Consider the following 26836-nt stretch of genomic DNA (forward strand, 5'->3'; position numbering starts at 1 on the left):
TCACGACTTGCAAATGTTTTCAACTGTTCCAGTATGAGTTAAATTCATCCAGAAAAAATGATTAAAATGAGCAAGTCTGCTTTGTAGGAGTTGAAGCATTTTCTTAGCCACTGTTAACCTGCATAAACACTAAATTGTTCATTTGTACTTTACCCACAGGTGACTAAATTAAATTTATACTACCATTCATGATACTTTATTTAAACGTCCCCCTAAAAGGCACTCACTATTCAGATGTTAACATCATTACCAAATTTATTTCTATCAAATCTTTGTGTACGTGTGACAGTGTTTCTAAGTGCCATCTTAAACAATTTGCCCACAATATATTGAATCAAGTTTTATAGTTAGTCTAGTTCTAACATTAAATTTGTCCCAAAATACCAGAGCAAATAAGTGTTTTTGTCTGAATCTTACTCCAAAGGGATTTGGGGGAAAATGTTATTTTTACTTTACTCATATCTTGTGGACACTGCATACATAGACTGAAAGTCATCAAGTCTGTACAGAATAGCCCCCAAATATTTAAAGTGTTTGGCATTTTTAAAGATGCAATTCTTGATTTGAAGATCGCTAAAATAAACAAACTAAAAAACACCATTAAAGGCCCATCTTAAGCCATGACCAAATCAGCCATTAAGCTATTACTGTCTTCTCCAGGTAAATATGGAGGATTCAGTTACATGAAGAAAGCCAAACTCACTTGAGCACACATTCCCTGTGGCCTGAAGCCTGTCACCTGCTTTGCCATCATCAATCCATCTCTTCAAATACCTAAGAGGCTGAGACCAAACAATGTGGCTGAGAAAAAACAATGAATAAGGATCTATTTGCACTTCTACTGTGAAGAATAATCATAGGTTAGCTGCGGCTTATAATTATCAAGTACAAAATGTGTTAACTAAAGCACAGCTCCTTTTCAATGAAGTGAAAGATGAGCGGAATCTAAGCAGATGCTGTAAGCTTAATGGCATTATCATTCTCGTATTTTAAAAATCCTACAAAGTGCCTACTGTGTGCCAAGCACTATGCCAACTACAGTAAAGATTAACAAGGCATGACCCTGACACCAAGGCGATTACAGTGTATCTGATATAATTAACGTCTTCAGGGAGGTGAGACAGTTGCTACCAAGGGATACGAAAGGTAATGGGGGGAAGGCACTAGTTAAACGTGCGGGTGCTAGTTCTTCCTTTCACAGATCCACTGGAGTTCCTGGTCTCCCTGTAAACATGGAGACAGGAATAGTTACGTGTACTCATGTTGAGTGTGTCATTATTGAAAGACGTAGCTGTTAAAACCATGAGAACATTAAAACTACTGCTTCTGAAAAAATATTTTCATGGAAGCGTGGAGGTAGGGCCAGGGATACCATTACTTAACTACCGGGGTACTGTCACTGAACGTAGTTCTTAAGACGGAAGAGTCCTGACTCCGAAGAAACGTGAAAAAATCTTATTGAAAAAGCTTCAACATGTAGGATTTTTTGTGGGTAAAGGATACACATTCGAGATCAGTTCTCCAAGTTCCTCCAGATACAGTCATTTTACTGTGGAATTGGGACTTCTGGATATTATTATCAGTGCACTGTAGATAGCTAATAAGCAGGTTTAACTAAAATATCATGTAAATGATAGTTATGCATAATATGGGTCCTATAATATTGACTTTTTTTCAAAAATAGCATCTTTCTGATGATGTCACTCTGATAATATAAAACAAAAAGCAAATGACATAGTAGATGAAATAATTTGCAGATAAAATGCAGTTTATATATGTATTTAAATAAAATGACTTGTTTTGCATATTAACTGTTATCAATGTATTTCTATCTTATACAATTCTGGAAACTTAAGAACCAGACACTCAAACTTTTCAGTTTAAGTATACAGCTATTTTATATATATATATATATACACTTTCTTCAGCCTCTCACAATTTCATCATGGGTACAAGTATCTATAATGGATTAATAGTAACTCAATATTTGTAAAAAACAGTTTAAAATCACAGTTTCATAATCAGCATTGTTATTATTATAATGAGCTCTTATTTTAAGTAGGTTTTTTAATCAACATACCTATATTGTTAACTAGAAATAAACATCAGCAAAATAAACCTACTTTAATACTCATTCTGAAAACCAACAATGAAAGGTTACAAAATTACAAGCTAAGGAAAAAAAAAGAGTCTACAAAAGTTAAACTTGGATTCTCTAAATTTAGTCAGACTGCTTTTATTAGATAGCAAGGAAATGAAAAATGTTACATTCATGTCCAACAAATTACTAAATGCAGAAACACACTGCAAACACACACCCGCTGTCCGTAATCGCTACTGCTCACAAATCAATCTATTTGGATGAGAACAAGACCTGACCTCTAAGAGGACACATCTTCGTGCTCTGTGATTGTGATTAGTCCACTGAAAACCCACAATGCCACAGGAAATGCGGTGAAGACAGTCCAATCTAGCCACGAAACTGATTAGGAATAATCTGACTAGAAACTACTAAGAAAATAGACCCTGAAGTGGGCCAAGCATCTCCAAATAAATGAGACGATTTCTCCTCTGTAAACAGATTTCTGTAACACAAGGAAGGCATAAAACAGGTAAGTTAGCTAATAATTACTCATTACTCTTTATATCTACATTTACCATCATCGTGATTCAAATGCATAAATCACTTAAAAATTTAATTGATTTTCTGGCTGAATCATTCTTTCTTGTATAGTGAGCTGGCATCTTGGAGCTTATTTTAAAGATCCAGTGTGTCTTGTCCACTTCAGTTTTCACTGATTACTAAAGTAATGTTTGAAATGTTCATTTCATATTATAAAACCTACCATGACATTAAATTTTTTTAGTAATAATGTAAAAATAAGTATGCAAAATTAGACGATACAGCAAAAAACAGGACAAAAGACTGAGTCGTATTTATATCTTATGATAAAGACTTAAATTGTACAAAACTGTATTCTGCATTCCAATACTTATACATTTACCCAATTTTCTAAAGTCTTCCCTATTCTACTTCATAACTCCTCCCAATGGAAAACAAATGAAAACCAAACAGTTCAGTAAATCAACTTGTGATTTAGATCTTACAGGTGTGAACTGAAGAATATTTTTTAATTCTAGGTCCTTCTTTTTCTTCTTTTGAAACACTTCTTAAAAACTCTTCTTGGGCTTCCCTGGTGGCGCAGTGGTTGAGAGTCCGCCTGCCGATGCAGGGGACACGGGTTCGTGCCCCGGTCTGGGAAGATCCCACATGCCGCGGAGCGGCTGGGTCCGTGCGCCATGGCCGCTGAGCCTGCGCATCCGGAGCCTGTGCTCCGCAACGGGAGAGGCCACAGCAGTGAGAAGCCCGCGTACCACAAAAAAAAAAAAAAAAAAAAAAAACTCTTCTAAATTTTTAGAACCAAATTAAAATGGGTGTTTAATCTGATACAATTCCGCCAAAGTCTCCCTGTGCCAAATCCCAGGATTGGATTCATTAACTTGGATGAGAGTGTATTGGCTAGTTTGGGTAGAAAACATATACCCAAAGCTCTGAAATTGTACATTATTTTTCTTACTGATTAACCATAACTTCAGGATGGTTTTCCAGATAAATCCTTAAATTCATGTTTAGAAGTGACACAGAAAAAAATTTTTTAATCTTTAAAGTTAAGTTTGAAAGTAAAATACAAAATATCATGTGTGTGTTTTCTTCAAAAGTTTAGACATGTAGATACATATGTATTAGTTCCTCTGCACTAATAAAGCAAAAATGAAGTTGACAATGACTCCCAGAGGACAACAATCCTCTAATTTCACAGATGAGGAAACTCAACTTAACCAAGGTTAAGTGACTTGCCCAAGGTCAAACAGTTAAGTAGTGTCAAAGCAGTGACACATCTCAAATCTTCTGAGTCAGTTGCTCTAGCATAAGAGATGAACTAATTCAGTCACCTTGTTGTCAAGATGAAAAACAGAGTCCTGGAGCACTCAGTGATTTGCTTAAGGTCAAGCATCTAGTTGGTAGAAAAAAAAAACAAACAAACAGGGACATCCACATCACCTGACTCCAGGCCTTAGTATTTTTTTTTTGAAAAGATATTACTTTATCTTTCAAACTGAAAAAATCAGAAAGGAGAATTTCCACACAATTAACACATGAGTTCAGTTAGGTTACCACAACATTTGGCAACAGGCAGGAAAATGAAGAGAGAAAGTCTATGGGCAGACAATGCATCTCCTAGGTTAATACTCAAATGATTCTCTAAATTAATAATAACACCTAGATTTCACTGAGAGGATATTATGCAGCAGGTATTTTACATGCGTTTACTTTCTCACTGGATCATCACAAATTATACATCCTGTCTATTTTACACAAAAGAAACTTACAGTTAAGGAAAAGAATCAGCATTTGAACCCAGATCACCCAGACTGCAAAGTTAGTCAATGTTGTCTCTTTAATATGTCTCTGTACCATTGTAAGATTTTTTTGTACATAAAAAGATAATGAAAATAAAGAAATTCATGCAAAAGTATTTACTATTAGCTAACTAACATTTACTAATCACATACTCTGTGCCAGGAATTGTTCTAATGTAACATGTCATTTAATCACCACAGTAACTCTACCAGATAAATACATTTATTATTCTCATTTACAGATGAGGTAGGTGAAGCGGGGAAAGGTTAAGTAACCTGTCCAGGCCCACAGCACCTAGTTAGTGGAGGAGCTGAGAATTATACCCAGGACCTGTCTCAGATTCTTAACCATCATGGGCCAGACCTTGTATAGAGTGCTTCTGCATATAAACCACAATCCTGACCTCAAGTGTCTTATCATCTAGGGAACAGAACACATACAAAGATGCAGAGAGTGTACACCAACTACAGTATTGTCCATATGCCAATATTATTCATATTCACTAAAGAAGAAGAAAGGGTAACAACTTCCAGTGCAGAAGTACACAGGACTGTGCATGGGCGATGAATCACCTCATGTTTCCAGGCACACGTTTCACCTAAAAGACCTGGTTTAGTCTGGCAAAGCAGATGTCCATAATGGATAAGGTGCCAAAACTCTTTCTTCCCCTCCATGTTGTCTCTCTGGAGATTAGCTGGGAACCTGATCCACCCACATCCTATCAGGAGACTTTTGTCTTTGAAACTAATCAGGAATAATTTACTGGCTGTTAAGCTACAGGGCAAAAACTCCTCTGATGAAAGGAAGCAACAGCAAGGGGAAGAAGATGGGTGGGTGGGGGGCCGCGGGGATGTGGGACACAAAAGAATATAGAGTCAATTCAAGCATTCATATGCTGTTCTCGATAGCTTAAGAAACACGTGTTTCTTGCTCAGGATGTATTTACTGTGGAGTAGGCAAAAGCTGCATTTAAAAATTTTAAAGTAAATTCATATTGTTATTATGTAAATCAAAGCTGACTGAAAGTGCAGGAATTTAAATTAAATATAGGGGGAAATTTCCTGACGATATGATTGTTAAAACTCAAGCTTTTATTCAAGGAATTCTAGAATTTCTCCTGAAATTCTTCAAAAAGTTGCGCTGTACTTTGGCAAGGCCTCAAGAATCAAGCTTACCCGAATGCAGAGGAAGAGGGCTAGCTGGCATGTGCATTCCCTACCAGTCCGATTATTCTTCATATACAATGCACGCTGTATATATACACACAGCCTCACAATTAGCTCCAAAGGAGTCAACGAAACTCTTAACCTCCAGTGGGTGGTACTAATTATCTGCTGTAGGTGTACCAGTTGTGGCTTGCAACCTCTCAATCCATTAAATGCTCAACAAGGGGGAATATAAGCATACATTTTTAACCCTCCTTTCATATTAGCATATGGTCTCCACCATTCTTCTCCACTGCGCCTCCTGAAAAATTCTGTCTCACGGTCACCTTTCAACATTTCACTAATTGGGTTAGACAGTGTGTCACTCCACACAGCCCAGCTAAGCAGTTAAGAGCCACTTACCAGCCAAGGTCAAAGTATATAAAGCTCAGTTTTCTCATCTGTAAAAGAGGACCATTACGTTTCCTTCTTCATAAGAGGTGTTGTCAGGATTAAATACATGATAATGATTGCGAAGTCTGTAAAGCACTGTGCTTGGTACACAGTAAGTGCTCAATAAATGGGAGCTCTTCAGAAATACCTCTGTCTCTAGAAGGGCATAGGAGCACTTCTGTGCCTGTAAAGGCAAAACTGAATCATCCTGCACTCCTCTGAGTAACCGCCAAGGCATTACTTGGCGGTTTTGAAAAGGGACTCAAAGAGCCAGAGGTGGGTGGAGCCCCAGACCCCAATCTCTCCTAAATGCAGCCTCATGTTTCTTCGATGGTTTTTTTTTTTCTTTTTTTCTGTTTTATATATTAGTTTTCTGCTAATGATTTTTACGAACAATGTTTCTTGGCTAAAAAAGAATTTTGAAAACAACTGCTCAATCCATAAATCAGAGAAATAATTTAGATGTGATACAGCACTCTCAGGTTCCATCTGGAAATATTAAAACTGCCCTGATTTTTACCATCCCACCACCTAACCACTTATAAACCAAGCCTAATTTGAGACCTTCAGATTTTTCCGGTATTCAGTTATATTTACAAAGCAATTAAACAGCAGCTAAGACACACAACAGTGCAGAATTATAATATACATGAGAATGTGTATATTATAATTGTTATACATGACCCTCCCCCTTGATATTAGAAGCCTCACAGTGAGATCCTGCAACATGGCTAACCCACTGTAGCCCCAGCTTCCGATCTTCCACCAGATCTCATTCACTCGGAATTAACTGCTTTCTGTACGTCCCCCAAATCCACCTACAAAGTTACAGCCAGCAAGTCTTTTCTCCTGTTGTTATGAATCCCTGGAATATTCTTCTACTATTTGTCTCCATCTCTATTAAAATCATATCCATCACTCAAGGCCTAGGCTACACTATTCCTCTTCCAGCAAGTAGTTCCTGATACCCTGAACAGATGTGCTTTTTCTCTCTGTCCATAGCATTCCATGCTTTATTGTGACATTCTTTGTTTGTTGTTCATTATTAGCCTGAGTGAAGCAGAACATTTTGATCAGTGCCTTGACAATTAACGAATTTTCTAATTGTCTTGGTATTTGCCTGCATGTGGTCTTTAGCACTGACAGGTTCACATCAAATGTCACAGAAGACCAGGCATTAAGATGTAGGGACGTTTACAATATCAGTCAAAATGAACAACAATTCAAATATGCTATTGGTGGTTTTACTGTGTCTTTATTAAAAATCACTTTGCAGTCAGGACACATGAGAATTTCATTTTAAGGATGTTTACTTTTCCAGTTAGTAAATGTACCGGGATGGTTTTTACTAAAACATAAGTCAGCCAGCTGTTTGTTTGGGTTCTTGAACTGAATGGTAAAAATACAGTCAGCTTTTACTCAAAGTACTCCACTTTAAACAAGGGAATCTGTTCCATATTTAAATGATTTAATTTTCCTTTAAAAAAAAAAGTTTCAATTTTTCATATAATAGGAACATCTCCTCTTCAGAACTTCAGAAGTTGCATTTCAGATGACATATGGTTCTCCATCACCCATCTGATACCCCCGGGATGCTGATGCACTTAGGAGACCCAAGAGAGTGTGTAATCCGACATGACAGCTGAAGCTGGAAAGGCTGACAGAAGCGTCAGAACAGGTATCAGGGAGGGAGAAGGATTAGTCTGGAATCCAGGTTCACCCCTCATCTTTCTTTCAACCCCACCAGAATGCTACACTTCATGTGCCCTTGAGAACACAGCATCTGGCATGAAGCGCTGGACCCACCAAGACCAATAGCTCCATGGACCTTAAACTTCTGAAAGAGGGCAGAGAGTTTTTTGGCGCTCCAGTCTCCCAAATTCTCTGTAACCCAGCATAAGCTCCTGCTGGCTTTGCAGTCAGCTTCTCTTTCCTCTATATGGTGCATTTAGGAGTTCAGCTGTGGGCCCTGTTAATTTCCCTGCGCGGCCTTTCTTCTCCTCCTAACACATGCATACTTGAGCTGCCTCTGGAGTGCTGACTAAGCAAGAACAATAGGAGGCTTTGAGCAGGCCTCAGCCAGCCCCAGACCCAGTCAATATTTACTTCAGTTTAGAGCCACTGTTTTAAAGCTCCTTCCAAGCAGAACTCAACAGTGGGGAGTCGCCAGAGGTTTCTAGATTTTATTTAACAAGAGGGAAGAGGGCTGTAGAGACAGAGTAAATAGATTACTGTCCAAACCACTTTCTCAGAGAAAAAAAGGAAGGCAGTGCAACAAAACAGGTTAGGCTTTCGATACTAATTAGCAATTTACAACAAGAAAAACCAATCGTCTTCCAACACTGATTCCTGCGGTCTTAAAACTCCGTATTAGGCCGCAGTGCAAATCCACTTAGTGTGACCCCTGTATACCTGTGAACAGGGCCCTGATGCGATCAACCACTCAAAGCTTGCCAGTGTTTGCCTGCTCTGCCCGGAAGGGCGATGCGAGGGCCCTAGGGGAAGTCAGTCCAAACTCCTTGGCTGACTCCCAAACCAGATCTCACGTATATATACTACCAATTCAAGTGTGTTCCGAAAAAGAAGTTGTGATTACCAAGCACCCAGAATCGAGAGCGCGCTATGGTAAATACCAGTACGCGTGTCTGCTAGCTTGGCAACACTGAGAAGGTAGATCTGCGGCTTTGAAGAGAGTAATTGAAAAAAACAAGTCACACTCTCTTCCCCCCAGCGACAGTGGCTTTCTATGGGATGGCAGGTGGGAGGTGGGATGGGGAGGGAGGTGAAAACTATTTAACTGTAAAATTTTTATATTTGCCCAGTTGGTTTAATTTTATTTTTTTAAGGAGTCAATTGTCATAAAACTAACCTGAAATGACAGTTGGGAAGTTTTACTAAAATGATTAAGGCCATATAAAATTACTAGAGATTTCAGTTAGATACCTGAGGAAAGAAATTCATAGTTGTCTGCCATAACCAATTATGATGCGTATTATTCCATTCAAATCAATAAGGAGACTTCATTGTTTCTGCTTAAAGACCTAACTATACATTCCATTCGCATTTTACAATATCTCCATAAGGACAGTCAGATGATCCAAAAATTTTAATAAGGAGAGAAATTAAAGAGGCTTTGCAACTGTCTAAACTTAAAAATTCTAGTTTATGACGACCTAGTATTAAAGGGCAGTTCACCATGGTCTATATTTTAAACAAGCAAAATACACTGACATAATTTGGCATTTCACAAAGAGAATGAAGAGAATTCAAACCACCCTTCCTCAGAATATATGAGGTAAAAGGTTAAGTGTATTAGGATAGGCTTGTTCTATCGTGTTTGTTTAAATTCATCAAATGCACTGAAATATGTTCAGCTCTAATCTTTACTAAAATATTTACCATATTAATAAAAGCTAAATAATTAAAATGCAACTCAATCCAATTACTGCCACATCTTAAGGAATTACTGGATTGCTATACACTTAATTTGATCAATCAACATGCGCTCACGGAAAGAAAATACGAAGTCAGCCTAGCTGAAATGAAGCCTCTGGCTGATACTTTTAAACTGACATATAAGAGTTATAAAGAATTATTTTTTTAATAATACAGAGTGTCAATAAGTAAGTCATCAAAATTTAAACTTCTTGACTACCCTTTTGCCAAGAAAGGAAGCCTGGAACACAGGAGGGATTGTAACCATTAACCGTTCATCATACTGAATCCAAGTAACATAAAATTACAAAGTTTAAAGCTTGAAATAAACTCATAGCAAGCTCATCCCCTTGACAAATCTTACCTTCCAATTTAGCAGGACAAAAGAAGCCTTCTTCTGTATGAGATAACACAAATGTAAAAACGGTCAGTCTGGTAGTCTGGTGAGCATAGCAATTCCAAATATTAAAACACTGAACTTTTAAGGGAAATCAGTTATAAAGAGTTACCAGTTCTCTTTCAAATAATTTTGGTATTGCTAATACTAACTTCAATATTTTATTGCTACTGGCCAAGTGCTGCCCTCAGTTGTCACTAAATTTCTGGGTACAGCACATAAGGATCATTTATGGATTACATTTTTTTTTGCCTTAAGTGAGCTTTATATCTTCAGGAGTAAAATGTTATAAAATAATTACGTAAGTATACGATTGTAATTTTTAAACAAGTAACAGGCACACTTGCTATTCTCCTGATTAGCTATACACATATGAAGTAAGACCTGCTTTGAGTAACCACCAGACAATTCTACAGGAAAGTGGCCCTTTGACAGTAATGTGTTAAAAGAAACTTAGGTTTCAGTGCATTAAAATATGTGTTCCTTGACAAATTCTGTCTCTTTTCTTAGCTAGATGTTGTTACGATCTATTTATTCTCCTAACATCAATGTGTGTATAATTAATATGTACTAAGTTTAAAAGCAGTCAATAACAGGAGTTTTTTTAAGCACAGAGGCGTCAAGAGGCCAAACCCTGTTTTTCTAGCAGTAGGATTCAGAAGAATCCAAGGATCCCAGGGACAGCTGGGCTGCCTGTAAGGAACAGCCCCAGACAGGAATTGATTTGTTTCAACAAGCTCCTCATTGGAAATACAAGCATTCTCCAAAAAGGTGTCGGTATTCATTAATTTCTCCTTTGAGATGGAGATATCTCATTATACCTGTGAAGTCCCAAGCAGAATATTAGGGTTTTAGAAGTCAAAGAGGAAACAGTATATTGGAGACAAACTGAGAGGGCAACAACTTCACGAGGAGATCCAAATTTCCTTTCTGGAAGAAGGTCCTAGCTGACTTGCCTCTCAAGTGTCACTCTTCACACATTATTATTCATGTAGAAATCACTAGATAAAGCCTGAAATGTGAATTCCTTTAAAAGAAAATCCTATATATATGCATAAATCATATCTATCAGGGACAACATATATTACGAAATAAGAGAACTTGATCTTTTTTAAAAAGTCAACTCTTCCATGATGTTTTGAAAATAAAATTTTATTTGTAAGACTGTATTTCTACGCAACTTACAAGAATATATAGAATTATACAGTAAGATGCATTAGTGCAAAGTGAGGTGACCCCCTCAATCTCTACTCTAATTTTTATAACGTTTTTAAAAATCCTGCTACGGATATACTTTCCTTCAAATTTTCACAGATCTGAAGGAGACATCTTGATTATACCCATTTATCTGTTAGGGTGAAGAAACTGAGGTTCAAAATTAATCATTACAAATGTAATGGCGTAGTTAGACTCAATCAGAGCTGAAATTTAACTAGATCTGAAATGTAACAAAAAATGTTAACAAAGACAATTTAAAAATCAAATCTGACATAGGATTTTTAATATCTTACTCTCTGAGCCTTGCCTAGATGACACCGAAACCCATTCAAAGTTTTACCCAAAACAGCTGCTATTATAAAAACTCAAAACAAAAAAAAAAGTACATAAATTCAATGCCTTTATTTTATGCAGTCAAAACAATCTGTAAATGTAGAAATATCTGTATCAAGAACTTCGTTACAACCTATTAATCTGAGGACAAATCACTATGCAGTCAAAATAATCTGTAAATGTAGAAATATCAGTGTATCAAAGAACTTGGTTACAACCTATTAATCTGAGGACAAATCACTGTTAATAGCCTTGAGCTAAATAAAAACTGTTCAATGAATGAGGACAAATCACTGTTAATAGCCTTGAGTTAAATAAAAAGTGTTCAATGTATTTATTTTCCCTTTTAAAAAATGGAGGGGCAAAACAATAATTAGAACTACTGAGTATCTTCTGCTTTATCTAAACATGGCAATGACCACGAATCTTAGGTATATTAACTCCATTTTGAACAAAGCCATTCCTTAGAGATGCAAATGACTTCATTTTAATCAATAAAGATATCCTATTTCTAAATTTAATAATCTTCTAAGCATACTTCTTTTTTAGGAACCACTGAAGTTCACACATAGTCACAGAAGATTCTCGAATTTCTTTATCTATGAGAATCATAAAACTGGAAACTCTAAGTGGGTGTCACCTCAAAGTCACTGTCTCAGACGCTTATTTACACCATAATGAGAATAAACATAAACCTACAAAAAACAAGCAAAACAGACAGGTCTTGATTTAGTATTCTTAATAATATTCATAGTTCTTATAAGTTACACAATATTTTAATTAAATCCATTTTGCCAAGGATTTGAAAATGAAAAGATTTGCTTCTGTTTGATAATTAACTATAAAAAAGTATTGGTAAAATCGTTATTAAAAACAAAAGGATATTTGAATTAAGAGTGCTCACCATCCTTCCCTTCTTTTGGTTTATTTTCATACAAATATAGCTGGTCTACAGGCAAACAGTTTCATCTTCCTTTTAATAATTGTTCCATAGAGGTATATCGGTTAAGTAAGTCTACTTATGCTTTCAAAGACTTTCAAGTTGACTCAGGAGAGTGGGAATATTGTATTTATAAACAAAGAGTGAGGAACAACAAGCAAGCAGGCAGAGTAATCTGAATTTAACTAGTTCCACGCTTTACTTGTGAATACAAGCATCACACAATTGTTTTGCAAAAGCAAATGATATATATGCTGTGAAAAAAACAGAAGCGTATTTATAGACTTTATAGAAACCAAAGATTACTAAGGACACTAGAATCATGGAATTTTAGAGCAGACAGCTGTTTTCCTCCCAAGTCTCCAAGGAAGTGTAGGCTCCTAAAGTCACCCACAAGAAACACTGCCAGGGGAAGCAGAAAAATTGTTAGTCATCTTCTGCGCTGAATGTAAGATGAACATTTGAGGTTCATTTAACCATATGGATTTCAATTGGAAAGTGTTAAAAATCTGTTTCTGAGGTGTAATTCTGGCATTGCCATAGAAAATATCTCTGGGGAGGGTTTGCAAATATATTGAGACATTTATGACAGGATCCTCCTTCAACTTTTTGGACCAAGGCAATATTTTCACTCCAGTAGATTTGTCTATGAAGAGCAAGACTTACATCAAAATCCCTGGCCTGTTACTTTTGATAGTGGTGTATTTTAATGACACATAAAGCTCAATGTAAAAATCTATTTTATTTGTCTGAGATTTGGGGTAAAGTCGCAAGAAATGAAGACTACCTGGTCTTAAGACAAATAACTTGCACTCACGCAAATACTAAGCCACTTGAGAAACTGTAGAACTATACAGAAAGTTCAGGGCAAACACAACCAAGAGCCCTTGATAAGAAACCAGAAGTAATCTCTCTCCACACTGATTTATCTAGAACCCGGCTGCTCCAACTGTGGTTCATGGGCCAGCAGCATCAATACCACCTGGGAGCTCGCTAGAAATGCAGAATGTCAGACCCCGCCCCAGATCTACTGAAATAAAATCTGTATTTCAACAAAATCCTCAGAGGACTTGTGTGCACATTAGAGTGTGAAAAGCAGTGATCTAGAAATTGCAAATTGACTGCTTCATGATGGCAGGGATGTTGTTTATATATTGTTTCCTGCAATATCTCCAGTACTAAGAACAATACCTGGCCTACAGTGGACACTCGATAAATATTTGCTGAATAAATCCATATGTGAACATTTCTTAGAGTATCTTCTCCTTTGCACTGTGTTTATGTGTATACAGTTCTTAAACGTACACAAAACTGCAAGTTCTTTAAGGGTACGATGCTGTCTTATGCTTCTCCGAATCCACTGTGTGCCTCTCAGTGTCTGCAGGTATCACTCAATATTTTAGCAATTGTAACCTTTAGATATTCAATACAGGAATATATTACTACTGTTAGATATTTATATATAATGTTGCTTTAATGTGAAAACTTTGGAAAACTAAGTTTAAATCAACATAAAATTTCTGAATTCGCCCATTTGGCTCTGATTGTAAATACAGTAAGGAGAATTCACCCAAGAAATCAAAGTAGTAATGGAAACCATTATATAGGGCCAAGTCCTGATTCTATGTGGTACCAGAGAACAGGAATGGCATGGATGATTAAAATCCAAAACTGATTCCAAACCTCAAGTTATTCAATAGCCTCAAAGTCTTTTCTTACCAAATCTCATACGAAAGCTGCTATAAGTTTCAGAAACATCAATTTTTTAGTTTTATTTTCTTTCTCAAATCCACCTACTGAACAGTGAAATGGCCAAAGCCATCAAAAGAGAAATACAGTGACAGGGAAATATACATAATAAACAAACTGAGTAATCAGTCCTCAAATAACCAGATACCAACACAGAACTCTAAAGCGAAGCAAAGAAATAATTTGTGAAAGAGATAATTATATAGTAAATAATCAAATACGTTAATAGCATAGATGTACTGGTAACAGGACCATTCCAAAATGATACTCAAAATAATGAGATATTCAGAGTCATGATTATTGCTGACTCTCTTAGGCCATATTTTAAAGGATGGATACTAAATCAGGAATACTCTCCCCAATAAAGAATCGCTTTTTTTCTATTTAATTAACTGAATTCAATTGTCCTTTATACATTTTTTTTTTTTTTTGCTTCAGGGAACCCAGAGTTTTAAGTTAAGCCATCAGATATGTCTGACCCCATATGTATATAATCATATGGAATATCCTGTATACATATACACACCCCACTGTACACACACACACACACACACACACACACACACTCCGTCATGTTGTTTTCCCAAGAGTATAGTCGACAATAGTGATAGCAGAGTGTGTAATTAGTTTTCATTGTTCCCCTGACAGCTATAGTTCCATACAAGACCCTTTTTTAAGTTGTAAATGCTATGGAAAAAATAAACTAATAACAGGCATTTAATTATGGGTCCTGCAACCATAGTGGGAACATTGCCAGAAAAGACTGGAACCTCTGGCAAAAACATATATTTCCAGGGGAGGGGAGAATTTTGTTCTTCAATTATAGTAATGCTTAAAATATTGATGACAGGCATATGATAAAAAAACTTTTTAATTTTTTCCCAAGTCTCTATCGAGGATAAAGTATGTATACAATGCTACATCAATACTAAAACCAAGAATACTATTATATCTGTACTAAAATATTAATAAAGTCATTGCTTATTAATAAGCAAAATACATAAAGAATAGCTTTATGTTTTGATATAATCAGTGAAGAATACAAAGATTCAGTTTCAGTTTGGGGTTTTGCCTTGCTTTATACAGACTTAAAAAAATTAACACTTGTGATATCAAATATCTGGGTGCTATAGTCCCTGAGGCTTACTTCAATTTGTTTTATACAGTATTTAAAATAAGGCATCCCCCAAGTTGCTGTCATGGCAGACACCAGATCTGTCACTGAAGTCCTTTCTCGCCTGATTAATTAGTAATTGGGAGACACATTTTGGCAGCTTTCATTTCCCTATTATTTTCTCTTGTTTGACACAAAATCCAGTCAGGAGCACCACTATTTGAACTGTACCCTTCTTAGTGCTGGGTCACTACATTTTAATAAATGGAGCCCCTGCCAGAAAACTACAGAAATAGGCATAAAAGTTTATTGCAGCAGTAATAGTAAACAAATATATGAAGAAAATACTGAAGCCACAGTATCTAAAACATTAATGGTCTGTCTGAACCCTGGGGTTATTGGCGAGATTGCAGAGCAGAGACTAAAAGAAAGGACCTTTAACAAAACCACTGCTTTCATTTGCCTTTAAAAAAGTACATATTAGCTAAATAAAGCAGATAAATACTTGGTGCAGAAAAGCCATACATACATCTGAGTTTCCTCCATTATCCCAACCCGATGAATAAATCTATTGGGAGGAAAAGATTGATAGTGACTACAGGGATACAGACCCCTTCTAGAAGTCACAAAAGCACTGTCTGAGCCAAACAAAGAAACATTTTTCATAAAAGGTAAGGTGAGGAACTTAAAATTGAAGCGAAAAAGACTGAGATTTCGGAGAGCTACAAATAGCTACAGAATCAGTTTCAGGTTCTCCATCTCAAGTGTCAGTCACTTCAAAAAGTGCTGCTACGATGGTGGCTCAGGACACTTGTGTGCCACAGCAGTGGCCATGCTGTGTGGGTCAGAGGTCACAGCTTCCACATTCCGACATCTGTCTGTATTTTCTTGCCCTGAAACAATAGCCGGGAACTAGGCTCATTTGCTCCCACTTTGTTTAACCTAATTGTTAAACACAAGAGATAATTTCCCCATATTTAGAATTATTTTTCCTTTTCTCCCTAATCCCATTTGAATCCATACAATTAAATACCATTAAAAATAACGTGACCAAAAGGTTAAGTCCCCTATATATTATTAAAGTTAGGCAAATGTGACAAAGCCGTATATCCTGCCGGCACCTAAGTACCAGAAAACATCAAGTATCATGCCCACCACCATCAAAATCTAGATAACAATTAGAACTACAATTATCCAACCAAAATAAGCCATGACTGCATCAAACCACAAAACTGCATTTTTAATAGGAGAAAATACTTTCATTTACTTTTATAATATGTATTTTCACAGTAAGAGGCAAGAGCTAATTGTGAATTATAGTTTCTACATACATAAATAAATCACTAGTAAAACTAGAATGGATATTCTGACACCTTAGAAACGGGAAGAAAAAACAAAAGTATTTGTTAGTTCATTTAAAACAAAAAGGTCATTTTGAACCCTTAGTCTTCTCCATCAGTCAAAGAAAAACAGATGATGGATAGCAGAGGAAAGCGTTTTGGTACAAAAACTGTCAACTCATACTTGGACTTTAATGAGAAGTCCATGAGATGTATATCCAATCTTAAAACATGTATTTTTTTATCTCCTTTACACTGTACTTGCAACCATCAAAAATCCTACTTCTAATGAACTGAAGCAATCTGTGACATAAGTAGTATTCAATCCGTGCCCAGTTTAATCAGACTGACTGAGTCAGGTTACTTTGAAATTAGTCTTAAGACGTTCTGTTTTTACTTCAGTACATGGGAATAATGTTCCCAGACATCATCAAACAGATGCAGTGGCAAGAAGTGTAGTATAAATTTTTGGTAAAGTTTACTAGACAACATGTTCCTCCAAATGTATCCAGAAATACAAAACATGGTGGAAAATATAACAGTCTCAATTAGTATACTCTCATAATTTTTAAAAACAAATACGAATTTACTTCCAAAATAATTTTCTATAAGAACCCACAAGAATGGCTTAGTAATGAGATTGTGAGAGCCTATATTCCAGGGACCAAAAAGGCTCTGGCTTCATATAACGCTCCTTAAAGCACCCCAAATGCTTCATTTTTGGAGGTAACTATATTTTTATCACTACCACTTACTAGAGAAAGATTCCTGCTAACGCTGTGCAATTTGGAAAAAAAAAATATCAAGCAACAAACAAAAAGGACTGCTTAGTACAGTAAGAAAAAGGAAGTCAGGGTTTGGGGGGGGGTGATAATAGGGGCTACTAATATATCACTGAGAAATTAACAATAAATTATAAGCTTCAAGAGAAAACTACATTTGTAAACATGGTACAGCCCAATATTTAACATGAAAATATAATATGCCTAGGTTTAAAATATATAATTACTAAGTTAAAATACCCTTTTTTTGTCAACTAAACACAAGAAGATAGCATTCTAGTGAGCTCACGAATAACTTAAGATAGAGCTTTAAATGTAGAGCCCTGCCAAAATGATCCCTAAGTGGTTTAGTCCTTTTCTATCGTCCATATTCATTTCCGGACCATTTTCATGAAAGAAGTAAAATCGGTCTTAAAACAAGATGGCTGCTTCTAGGGGGAAAGAAAAGAAACGCTGATTTAACTGAAAGCCAAAAAAACTAGCTTTTCTAAATCAAGAAACAAGAACTTTGGTATATTTTTTTCTAATCTCCAAGTATATATTCATGCACTTCCACATGGAAATTTACGGATTACTCTGTGCAGTTACTGAAAATTATTAATAGCAAAGAAAATTTTTTTAAAGGTTTGATCTTTGTGTGCTAATAAGGTGATTGTCCAATGCATATACATAGAGATATAACAAAACCAAAATTCCCAATTATCCTTCATATCAGAATCATGATCATCAGTCCCAAAAATCAGGTCACTTGATAAGCAGTAACAGGAATAATATTGATACCTTATATCTCTTACAGAACTCCATCATAAAATGCCCAGTGATAGATATCCTGTTACAAACAAATCAACTGTATTTGGCTTTTCAAAGGTAATACCCTAGGAACTTAGCTGTTAGACAACCTCTCCTGGAATTGCACTTTGATGACCTTCCCTGAAGCAAATGGCAGATTAACTCTGTGACATACACATAAAAACTAAAAACATTTTCCTCCATTTTGAAATAAGTTTTAAATAGATTTTTTTTAAATCACTCAAAACTATTTTTATTTCTCACTTGAGGGGAAAATAAGACCTGACAGTAACATTTTCTTCAACCTGTCAACTGTCAATTGCATAAAGAATGTTTCTCAAGATGACAAAGGTTTATTTTTCCTTATGGAAAATGACAGAATTCTACCTGAATGAAAGCTGAGCTAACCATCACTGTAGTACACTACCGTCTCCCAGCAACTAGCTAACTCAAGGAGAAGTTTTCACTGTTTTAAAATAATGGTTTTATTGAAATCTATGGCTCACTGTTTGAATACTATATTCAAAAGCCTAAAAATAAAGAGTTTCCATCTACACAGATTTCAGATTAGAAAATAGTGTAGAGACTTCAGTAGTTCACAATAAACCCTTCAGAGTACAATAAGGAGTATAGATTATCAAGAATAGTAAAATAGAAGGAAAAATTTTTGTTTATGCTCAAAACTAGGCATAATAGTTGTAATACAGAAAAACCTGCATTACTACGTTTTACTTTTAAACTAAGTTCTTCTATGTCATTATGCTGCCTTGTTTGTAACAGACAATTTTGAAAACATGAATGCTGGCAAATTCCAGAGGAAACAGATCTCCTGGTAGTGAGTAATATCCCATTCAGAAACACTGGAAGTTCAAATTAATCACAAGAAACTTTTCCACAAAACAGCTCAGGGTATGGGTTGAGAAGCAGACTAAAATATAAATCTAATAATATAAATCAGGCCCTTAAAAGAGACAATAATTTATTGATGTTTAGCTGTCTAAGACCACCATCATAAGACAAATTACTAAAAGTGGATATTAATATCTCATTTCTCACACTCCTCTTTGAGGTTTTATACCTGAATATGAAGGTATTATCCGTCACAAATGATGAGAGGCAATTTTTTCTCGGTTTGGAAGACTAGTCCTGACTGAGCATCCTGGGTAAGTGGCCAGAACTTCCTCACTGTGCTTAGAGACATACAAGCTTCCTTTTCAGCAAAGACATTCTAACCAGGGCTGCTGTTTTAACAGTCTGTATACTGTTTCTGAAAAGAAAATTGATTATATGGCATCAGTTAACATAGAGTGGTTGATTATCTAAAATAAAATATCAAAGCTTTTTAAATTCTCATTACTGCTGGAAGTTATTCAAAACCAACCCAAAAAATGAAGAGGGCTGAGGGGCATCTTTTTTCAAAAACTATTAATCAAATAATATATATTGGACAAAGACAAAAAAAACTAAACAATAAACCAAATGTTACCCTCACATAAAATTCTGTTCTTAACATATTCTTATGTTTTGTTCATTTTCTATTTCAATGTTCTCACTTCCTCAAAGGTACATTCTTTTGGCATATACTTCTAAGTTTGCAAAGGTCAGGACTCCTGAAGGACTAATTGTATTCATTAATTTTCTTGGCCCAGCATGAAGCTGGTAGCTTGCTTGGTTCATAGCAACAGGGGAGAAAAGGAGGCACTCATCTTTATCTGTCCCATCCAACAGGAAATCAGGCCAGTGGACAGAATGCAATGAAATGCCTCTTCAGAGGCATCTTACCAGATTAAATGGCAAGAAATTCACAAGGTTAATTTGCCCCCAAATAACTAAATGCTCCCTCCAAATCTGATCCTCTGTCTTCAAAGGTGGAAGCCTCTAGAGCTATTGATTAGCAGCCAGAACACATATGGCAACAAGATATTCCTTCAGTGAGCCAATGGCTTAGTTAATACCACTAAAATCAACGAACAGGGAGTAATGAACTACTGAAGGCTCTCTCTGATTCTTTTAATCATGAAGAGTATATTGACCTTGGTCTCACACTGTACAGCCAAGCGGGCCTCAAACAGCACTGATGTTCCAGTCACCTAAGAAAAAGACAGTTGACTATTTCTGATAGCTTATTACAAATACATAACATAATGTATAAAAGCACTGGAACATAACATCTCAATGGCTTATTTTGCTTTCAAACTTCTATGGAAAACTGGCCAAAAATAAGAAGCACACTTTTCTTCTACAAATTTCTAGATTAGACAAAGGGTAAGAGGGGGAAAATTCACTTCAGGTCTCCTACAAATGGATAAGGGTAAAAACACTTCAGGCTTCCTACAGTGGATATAAATTTTCATCACACTGCTTTATTTTTAAAGCAGATGTTTATAAAGTTCTGATATAAATATCAAAACAACAAAATTATCCCATTACATCTAATAAAATGATACATTACACTGAGGTTCAGAGTTAATAAAGTTAAAAGATTCTAAGTAATGTCTTTTACTTGAAGAAGTTTTGTTTCTAATATATGAAGTATTATTTAAAACACTTAAAATTTCAAAAATAAAGTTATCAGGGTTGGTGATACAACTCATTCAAAACCAAGATCAACTTTCCATCTTTCCTCAAAACAAATTCTTAGATTTAGACCAAACTGATTTCATTTGTCAGTGGGAAAGGCACAGTACTGGTATACTGGTATATATATAAAACACTGGTAGCTCAGATTTTTTAAAATGAAACAAGTAAATTTTGAAAGAGAAAAAATATGCAAGGGCTATATGATCAGGGAAAAATGTTACTACTTCTCTCTACTTTAGTCACATACATATCATCTATACTGCCTGAAAGATTTGGGAGTGTTGACCTAGAATTCACATCACTTTCACAACTCAAGATTACATGTTTGCAAAACTAAATGGTGTCAATTACCTGCTACTCTAACATGAAATGTTTAATTTACAAGTCCAAAGAAAACATATGGTTAGGCTGAAATTTAGAAAATCCCAGATGAATTATAGGGATATCTTTTCCCATAAGAGAATAACATTTTAAATTGGTGATTCTCAAACCTTAACAGAAGCAAATTACTAAGTGAAGAAAATCGGTACTCTTAAAGTATGCTGGTTATATTTGCCACTGTATTATTTTACTATTCCATCTATTAATGCCAACCAGTAGGAGACATGTTTAATTATCCCAGCATCATTTTGGCAAGTGGTCAAATGAATCCAAAAACTTTTCAACGTACACAGCATTTGAAAGAATACTCTCTTTGGAAGCACCAAACTGTTTATAGCTTGTTTCAAATTAAGCGGCATACTCTTAGTATTCAGTCACCTCTACCTTTATAAACGTAGCTACTAAGGGAGAATGTAAAGGAAGTTTTATTGTTGAAAGTCTTTTTAAAAGTTACTTAAAAGCTTTTTCCATTATTAAAGAAATTAGACACAAATATTCTATCAATAGTTATATTCTCCTTGACTTGGATCTTCATTACTCAAACTTACTTAGTAACAGGCCGGTTCAGAATTGAGCATAACATTAAAAGGATCTTTCTATTACTCTCACGATTTAGGTGAAACTCATACAACTTTTCAAATGTTTAAAATATGAAAGATGCATTTACAAAAATGTTATCATATATTTTTATTCAGACTTAAGTTAGGCCTCAGTTGCTATTTTAGAGATCTGTAGCAAGTCAATACATAAAATCAGTGTGGTCCACTGCCCAATAAATACTGGCAATTAAAAAGTTATCAGCATTTAAAAACTAAACATCTATTTACCAGAAGTGAATGCTTGGGAAGACAGATTCTAACAGCAAAACTATCTGACAGCAAATAAGTTTTACATTTTTTTCCTCTGTGAACTTAGATCTATGGATGCTTCTGTTATCAAAGCAGTCAGTAATGAAACCCAATGCAGCTGATAAACTCCTATGACTACACAAGTTACAAAATAAGATATTTAAATCCTGTGAGTAAGATGTAATACTTAATTTTAATTTTATCTAAACATAATTTCAAATGAAGTACATTAGTATAAGCTAAAATGTATTTACTTCATTTTGCCACAATATCCATTTATTATCAGCTTAATGTGTCCGCTGAACTCTTCTTCTAAGAGAAAAACCTTTAAAGTCTATTTAAGTTGCAATTAAAGTTTTCTACTTTTTTTCCACAAGACTGAGTCTTCTGATAATATTAATTTAGCAAAATCTTAAAAGATAGGATTTATGTCCAACCAAAAAGCATGGTTAGCTTACTTTACAAAATGATAGCATAGATGAAAAGAAAACGTAAAACATTAAAAGTTTAAAATTTAGTAGACCCCTGCAAATTTTCTAAAATATTTTTTCACTATCTTTTGTGATAAACTTATTTCTAAATTACTTATTTTGCATTTGGCTCCTTTTAAATACATCCAAGCTGACTTCTCTTCATTCATCAAAAAAGCACCGTCTTATTCCACAGTTCTAAGATAAATCTGCCTACCAGTACCTAGTTTTAAAATTATATTATTTTTTAAAGTAAGTTTTACTGTGATAACATATGAAGATAAACACACCCACAAATCCCTAAAAATACTACAGTTAGAGCTGAATCTTTTTGGGGGGGGTTGCATGATTCTTTCTTTTGAACATTATCAAATTGATAATGATCAAATAGAGAGGTAGTTCCACAAACTTCAAATTAAAACACTGACTTGAGAATACTCTTGGTATTTTAAAATTCTACAGGTTAACTTTGGGCAGGTTCAAACACACCATGGCATCCTGAGCAGAAGAGTTTTCCGCACGCAGGGCAGATCTATTAAAAAACATGACCTGTGACAAAAATCAATGTGCTAATCTCAAACCAAACAACAGTATCAAAAGCATAAAACAGAGATAACCTGAGATAAAATGTCCTCAAACTAACTCAGACTAGTTTGACAGGTTAATAAGGAGGGGTAAGAGTGGGGATGTTGCTGATTCTTTCTGTTTTAACCCAGGATGACTGGAACACCCAAGTACCCAAATAAATTAATACCATGAGAAAAAGATTACACTGTGAAGTCTGTAGTGGGAAACAAAAGACAAGCAAGAGCAAAATGTCCCAAATTCAACTAACCAATTTCACTGCTGTTTTATTTGATAAGGCACTAAAGTTTAAAATATAAATTCCTCTGTTTCGAATATGCTGTCTAATAAAGCCCAAAGGGGAATAAAACCAACCAACATAATGAGACTTGCTTTTAACGCCATCACAACTGGAAAGCTTGCTCTATTTGTCTTGTCAGCTTTAATAAAAGGCATCTCTTCTGGCAGGATGGCTTCTCTTTCTCTTTTCCTAATAGCGGTAAGTGGCATGTCAAAGAAGAAATAGCTTCCCATCCCACCACCCACCTCCAGGAGACTTTTTAAACCAAACTTTGAAGTATGTCTCCACTTGGCCCAAGCGATTCAATCAGGTCTTGGGCTACCTGGGTGTGACTATCTTTCCTGGGGTAGCAGGGTGGGGGGCCTCTATCCCCGTTCGGCAACCAGTGTACGGCTCGTAGGGAAATCTGCTCATCTTCAGGTGAGAGAACATTACTTCAAGCGGGGGAATCCCTCCTATGCCAGCATAACAAAGGAAGGCGGGAGGCCGGCGGAGAGGGCCACCGGGAGGTAGGAAAAACTAGAGGCGCCCACCAGCCCCCTATCCCCAAGCGCGCTGGGCGCGCTGCAACCACAAACTCTTCCCTTGGCCTCCGCGTTTCTTCTCCCAACTTCCACGCCAGCCCAGGGAAAAACCTGGGATTTTAGGTATAATCGATGCTATTTCCCTTCTCCTCGGCGGGCACCGAGACCAGCCCACAGCTGGAAGCTGGAAGCTGGCCTCGGTCCCAGAAAGGCAGAGCAATATGGGCCCAGCGGGGCCGACTGCTGCCCGAGAGAAAGTAGGGCTTGGACCTGCTCTGGATCGGGAGGGGTCCGCCCGGCACTCTGGACAACCCCACCCCTACCCCTCTTCCAGGGTCCGTGAACAAGGAACCCAGGCGGGTAGCCAGGGTCCAGCAGGAGCGCTAGGGCGGCTCCGGGCGCTCATCTCTTGGTTCCCGAGTACTCGGCTGGCTTCGGAAGCGCCCGAAAAACGTTTCCAGGTAACCGCGCGTTTTCCTCCGGCTGCACACTGCCAGGCTTCGGACGACGGGCTCCCACCTCCCGGTTCGGCCAACTCCAGCAGCTAGCTCCGCAAGCGTGACGTAACCCAGCATTAGATCAAACTTTCTGGCACCTTGAGCCCACCGGGAGGTGGAGGAGGTGGGAGAAGCCTCTCTACTGCCAAGAGAGCCGGGACCAGACTGACTTAGTGGCCGGATGATTTCCTCGTAGTTAAAGAGGAAAATATCAACCTAAAGCTTCCGTTTCCCAGCCCCCCACACTTCCCCCAGCCAGTGCGCTTTCTGAGCGCACCGGGGAAAAGGGAAGGAAAAATTAAAAAAAAAAACCACTTTGGGGATGTTTAGCGGGTTCTCCCCGCAGTCCCTGCGCAGCCACGCTCCAAGAGGGAGCTCCTGGCAGCTTGCACCCGGGGCTCCCCGTGCCCAAGCCCCGCGCCTGGATCGGGATGCTGGCCAGCCTGCCCGGGTGGGAAGCGAAGTCCCGACTCCCGGGCTCCCGCCTTTTCCGAGTCTCCCCAGGCTTCGCAGAAGCATCGGGTCTGGGCAGCCCCAGGAACGCCCAAGGGCTCTCAGGCTCCCTGCCGCACCTCAACAATGAGAGGGCACGAAGTGAGCATTTCCCGCGGGCGCCTCGAAAGCCATCCGCGCCCGAGCGACGCAGACTCTGAGAGTGCGCGCCGCTGTCGGCCGATGCGCGCGGATCCCCGGCGCCGCCGCTCCTTCCGCAGGGCCTCGAGGCCCGGGGAGCCCCGGCTCTCTGCCCCCCATTGCCTTACCTGGGGTTGCTGCTGTTCCAGTAGACGGCGTAGCGGTCGGCGACGGCCTTGGAGCCAGGGTCCTGGCTGAACACACACGTCCAGAGCACAAGAAACATCAGCGTCAACATCTCCACGTGCAACATCACGCCTGGCCAGCGGCGGAGCCGCCGACGCGCCACTCCGGGGAGAGATCAGGGATCCGGAGGGAGGGAGGGAGGGAGGGAGAAGGGGCGAGAGAGAGCGAGAGCCAAATAAATATGAATAAATAAAAATGAAGAGGGGCGAGAAAAGAAGGAGGCGCACACCAAGCTGAGGAGGGGGAGGAGAGAGAAAAAAAGGTGGAGTGGGGGGAATAAAGGCAAACTCGCACCCCCACTGGAGGGCTCAGGAGGAAAAAAGGAATCACAAGATGGAGAGAAGCGTGCGTGTGTGTGTGTGGTGGCGGCGGCGAGGGCGGGGGAAGCGGTGCCAAGCTGTGTCTCGGGAGGCGGCGGCAGGCCGGTCACCCCGGGAGAAGGAGGTGCGCGCCGGGCCGGGCGGCGGCAGCGCGGGTTGGGGCAGGCGGCGGCGCACGCTGCACAGTCACCGGGAGTTGCGCGCCACGGCTGCGGGGAGACATACACTGGCCCGCCGGGCCCGGCTCAGCGTCGGCGCCGCGGGCTGCGCACGGCTCCGCCGCCGCCCAGGGCCCTCGCACTGCGCCCCGCTTCGCTCCAAGTTACTTTGGCGGCCTGTAGGAAACTGCAGGAAGAGGGCTCCGTGTGGATGAGGGGGCTTCCCGCCTGTGGTCCGGGGAGTCTGAGGACCCCCTTCCCCCGCCTCCTCTGTGCTTTAACCCGGTAACCCCTGGAAATCTCGGAGGAGTCTCGTAGGTGCTACGGGTTCGGGGCGGTGCGCCGAGAAGGGTGGAGATCTGGAGCCAGAAACCCAGCCCCGCCGGCGTCCTGGAACTGGTTAAGCGGCAGCTAAGCGGGCGAGGAGCGGTCTTGCCTCGCAAACCTCAAAGAAAAGTTTGGCTTTTCGCGTCTTCCGGCAGGTCCCCTGTCGGAGTCGGACTGCGACGGTGGCGGGAGGCGACACCCCGGCCGCTGCCTGAGTCTCGGGGATTTCTCGCGCGTGCTTTTCTTGGCCGGGAGTCGGTGCACCAGAGTGAATGGAGAGCAGAGGTCTGAACCAGCCAGCCAGGCGGAGCTGGGATGCCGAAACCTGCAGGACGATGCCAATCCAACTGTTCAGCTGGAGAGCGGGAGGGGAAACAATCACTTTCAAATGAATCCCTCCAACTCCTGGATGGGCTGATGTCAGTCTCCGATCGCCTTCCGGGAGCAAGAATGAGGCCCCAGACGCGGTGCCAAGAGCCCTGGTTGAGCTCTCAGAAGTGTCCCTGTGACTCCGACTGGTCCGACCCCAAGCCCGGCAACTTGTAGAGAGGCATCAATCAGTTTGAAATGCGAAAGGAGAAAAAAAAAAAAAGAAAGAGCGCACGAGAGCGTGTGGCACCTCCCCGATGACTACATCAGAAAACCTTCCCGATCCTCCCGCAGCTGCTCCTCTTTCCCTCCTTGGGAACAGCAGCAACAAGAGGTGAAAACCACCGACAGAATCGCAAAACCTTTACCAGGCGGGAAAATAAACTTGAGTGCAGCAGCACGAGCAGCCCGGGAGGGATTGAAACGACTGGCGAGAAGTGGAAAGGGGTAAAAGTCAGTTTTGCAAAAGAGAAAAAAAAAGAGAGAGAAAATGCTTTATGGGAAAAATTTCCTCGGGCACGCCCCCTCGTTAATGACCTGCGTGTAAAGCCGACAGCAGC

The 26836-nt window shown here is 38.7% G+C and overlaps 1 protein-coding gene across 2 annotated transcripts in view; it reads right to left on the bottom strand.

Annotated features, from left to right (window-relative positions):
• Positions 1-25653, bottom strand: part of EFNA5 (ephrin A5) — a 278842-nt gene extending 253189 nt beyond the window's left edge. For both annotated transcript variants that reach the window (XM_060091838.1, XM_060091837.1), the window contains exon 1: positions 25045-25653. In XM_060091838.1, coding sequence (XP_059947821.1) covers positions 25045-25169 — 125 coding nt within the window. In that variant the 5' untranslated portion in view covers positions 25170-25653. The remainder of the gene's footprint in view (positions 1-25044) is intronic.
• Between the last annotated feature and the right edge of the window lie 1183 nt (positions 25654-26836).

This window comes from Mesoplodon densirostris, chromosome 3 (genome assembly GCF_025265405.1).
Source record: "Mesoplodon densirostris isolate mMesDen1 chromosome 3, mMesDen1 primary haplotype, whole genome shotgun sequence".
Lineage (NCBI taxonomy): Eukaryota > Metazoa > Chordata > Mammalia > Artiodactyla > Ziphiidae > Mesoplodon > Mesoplodon densirostris.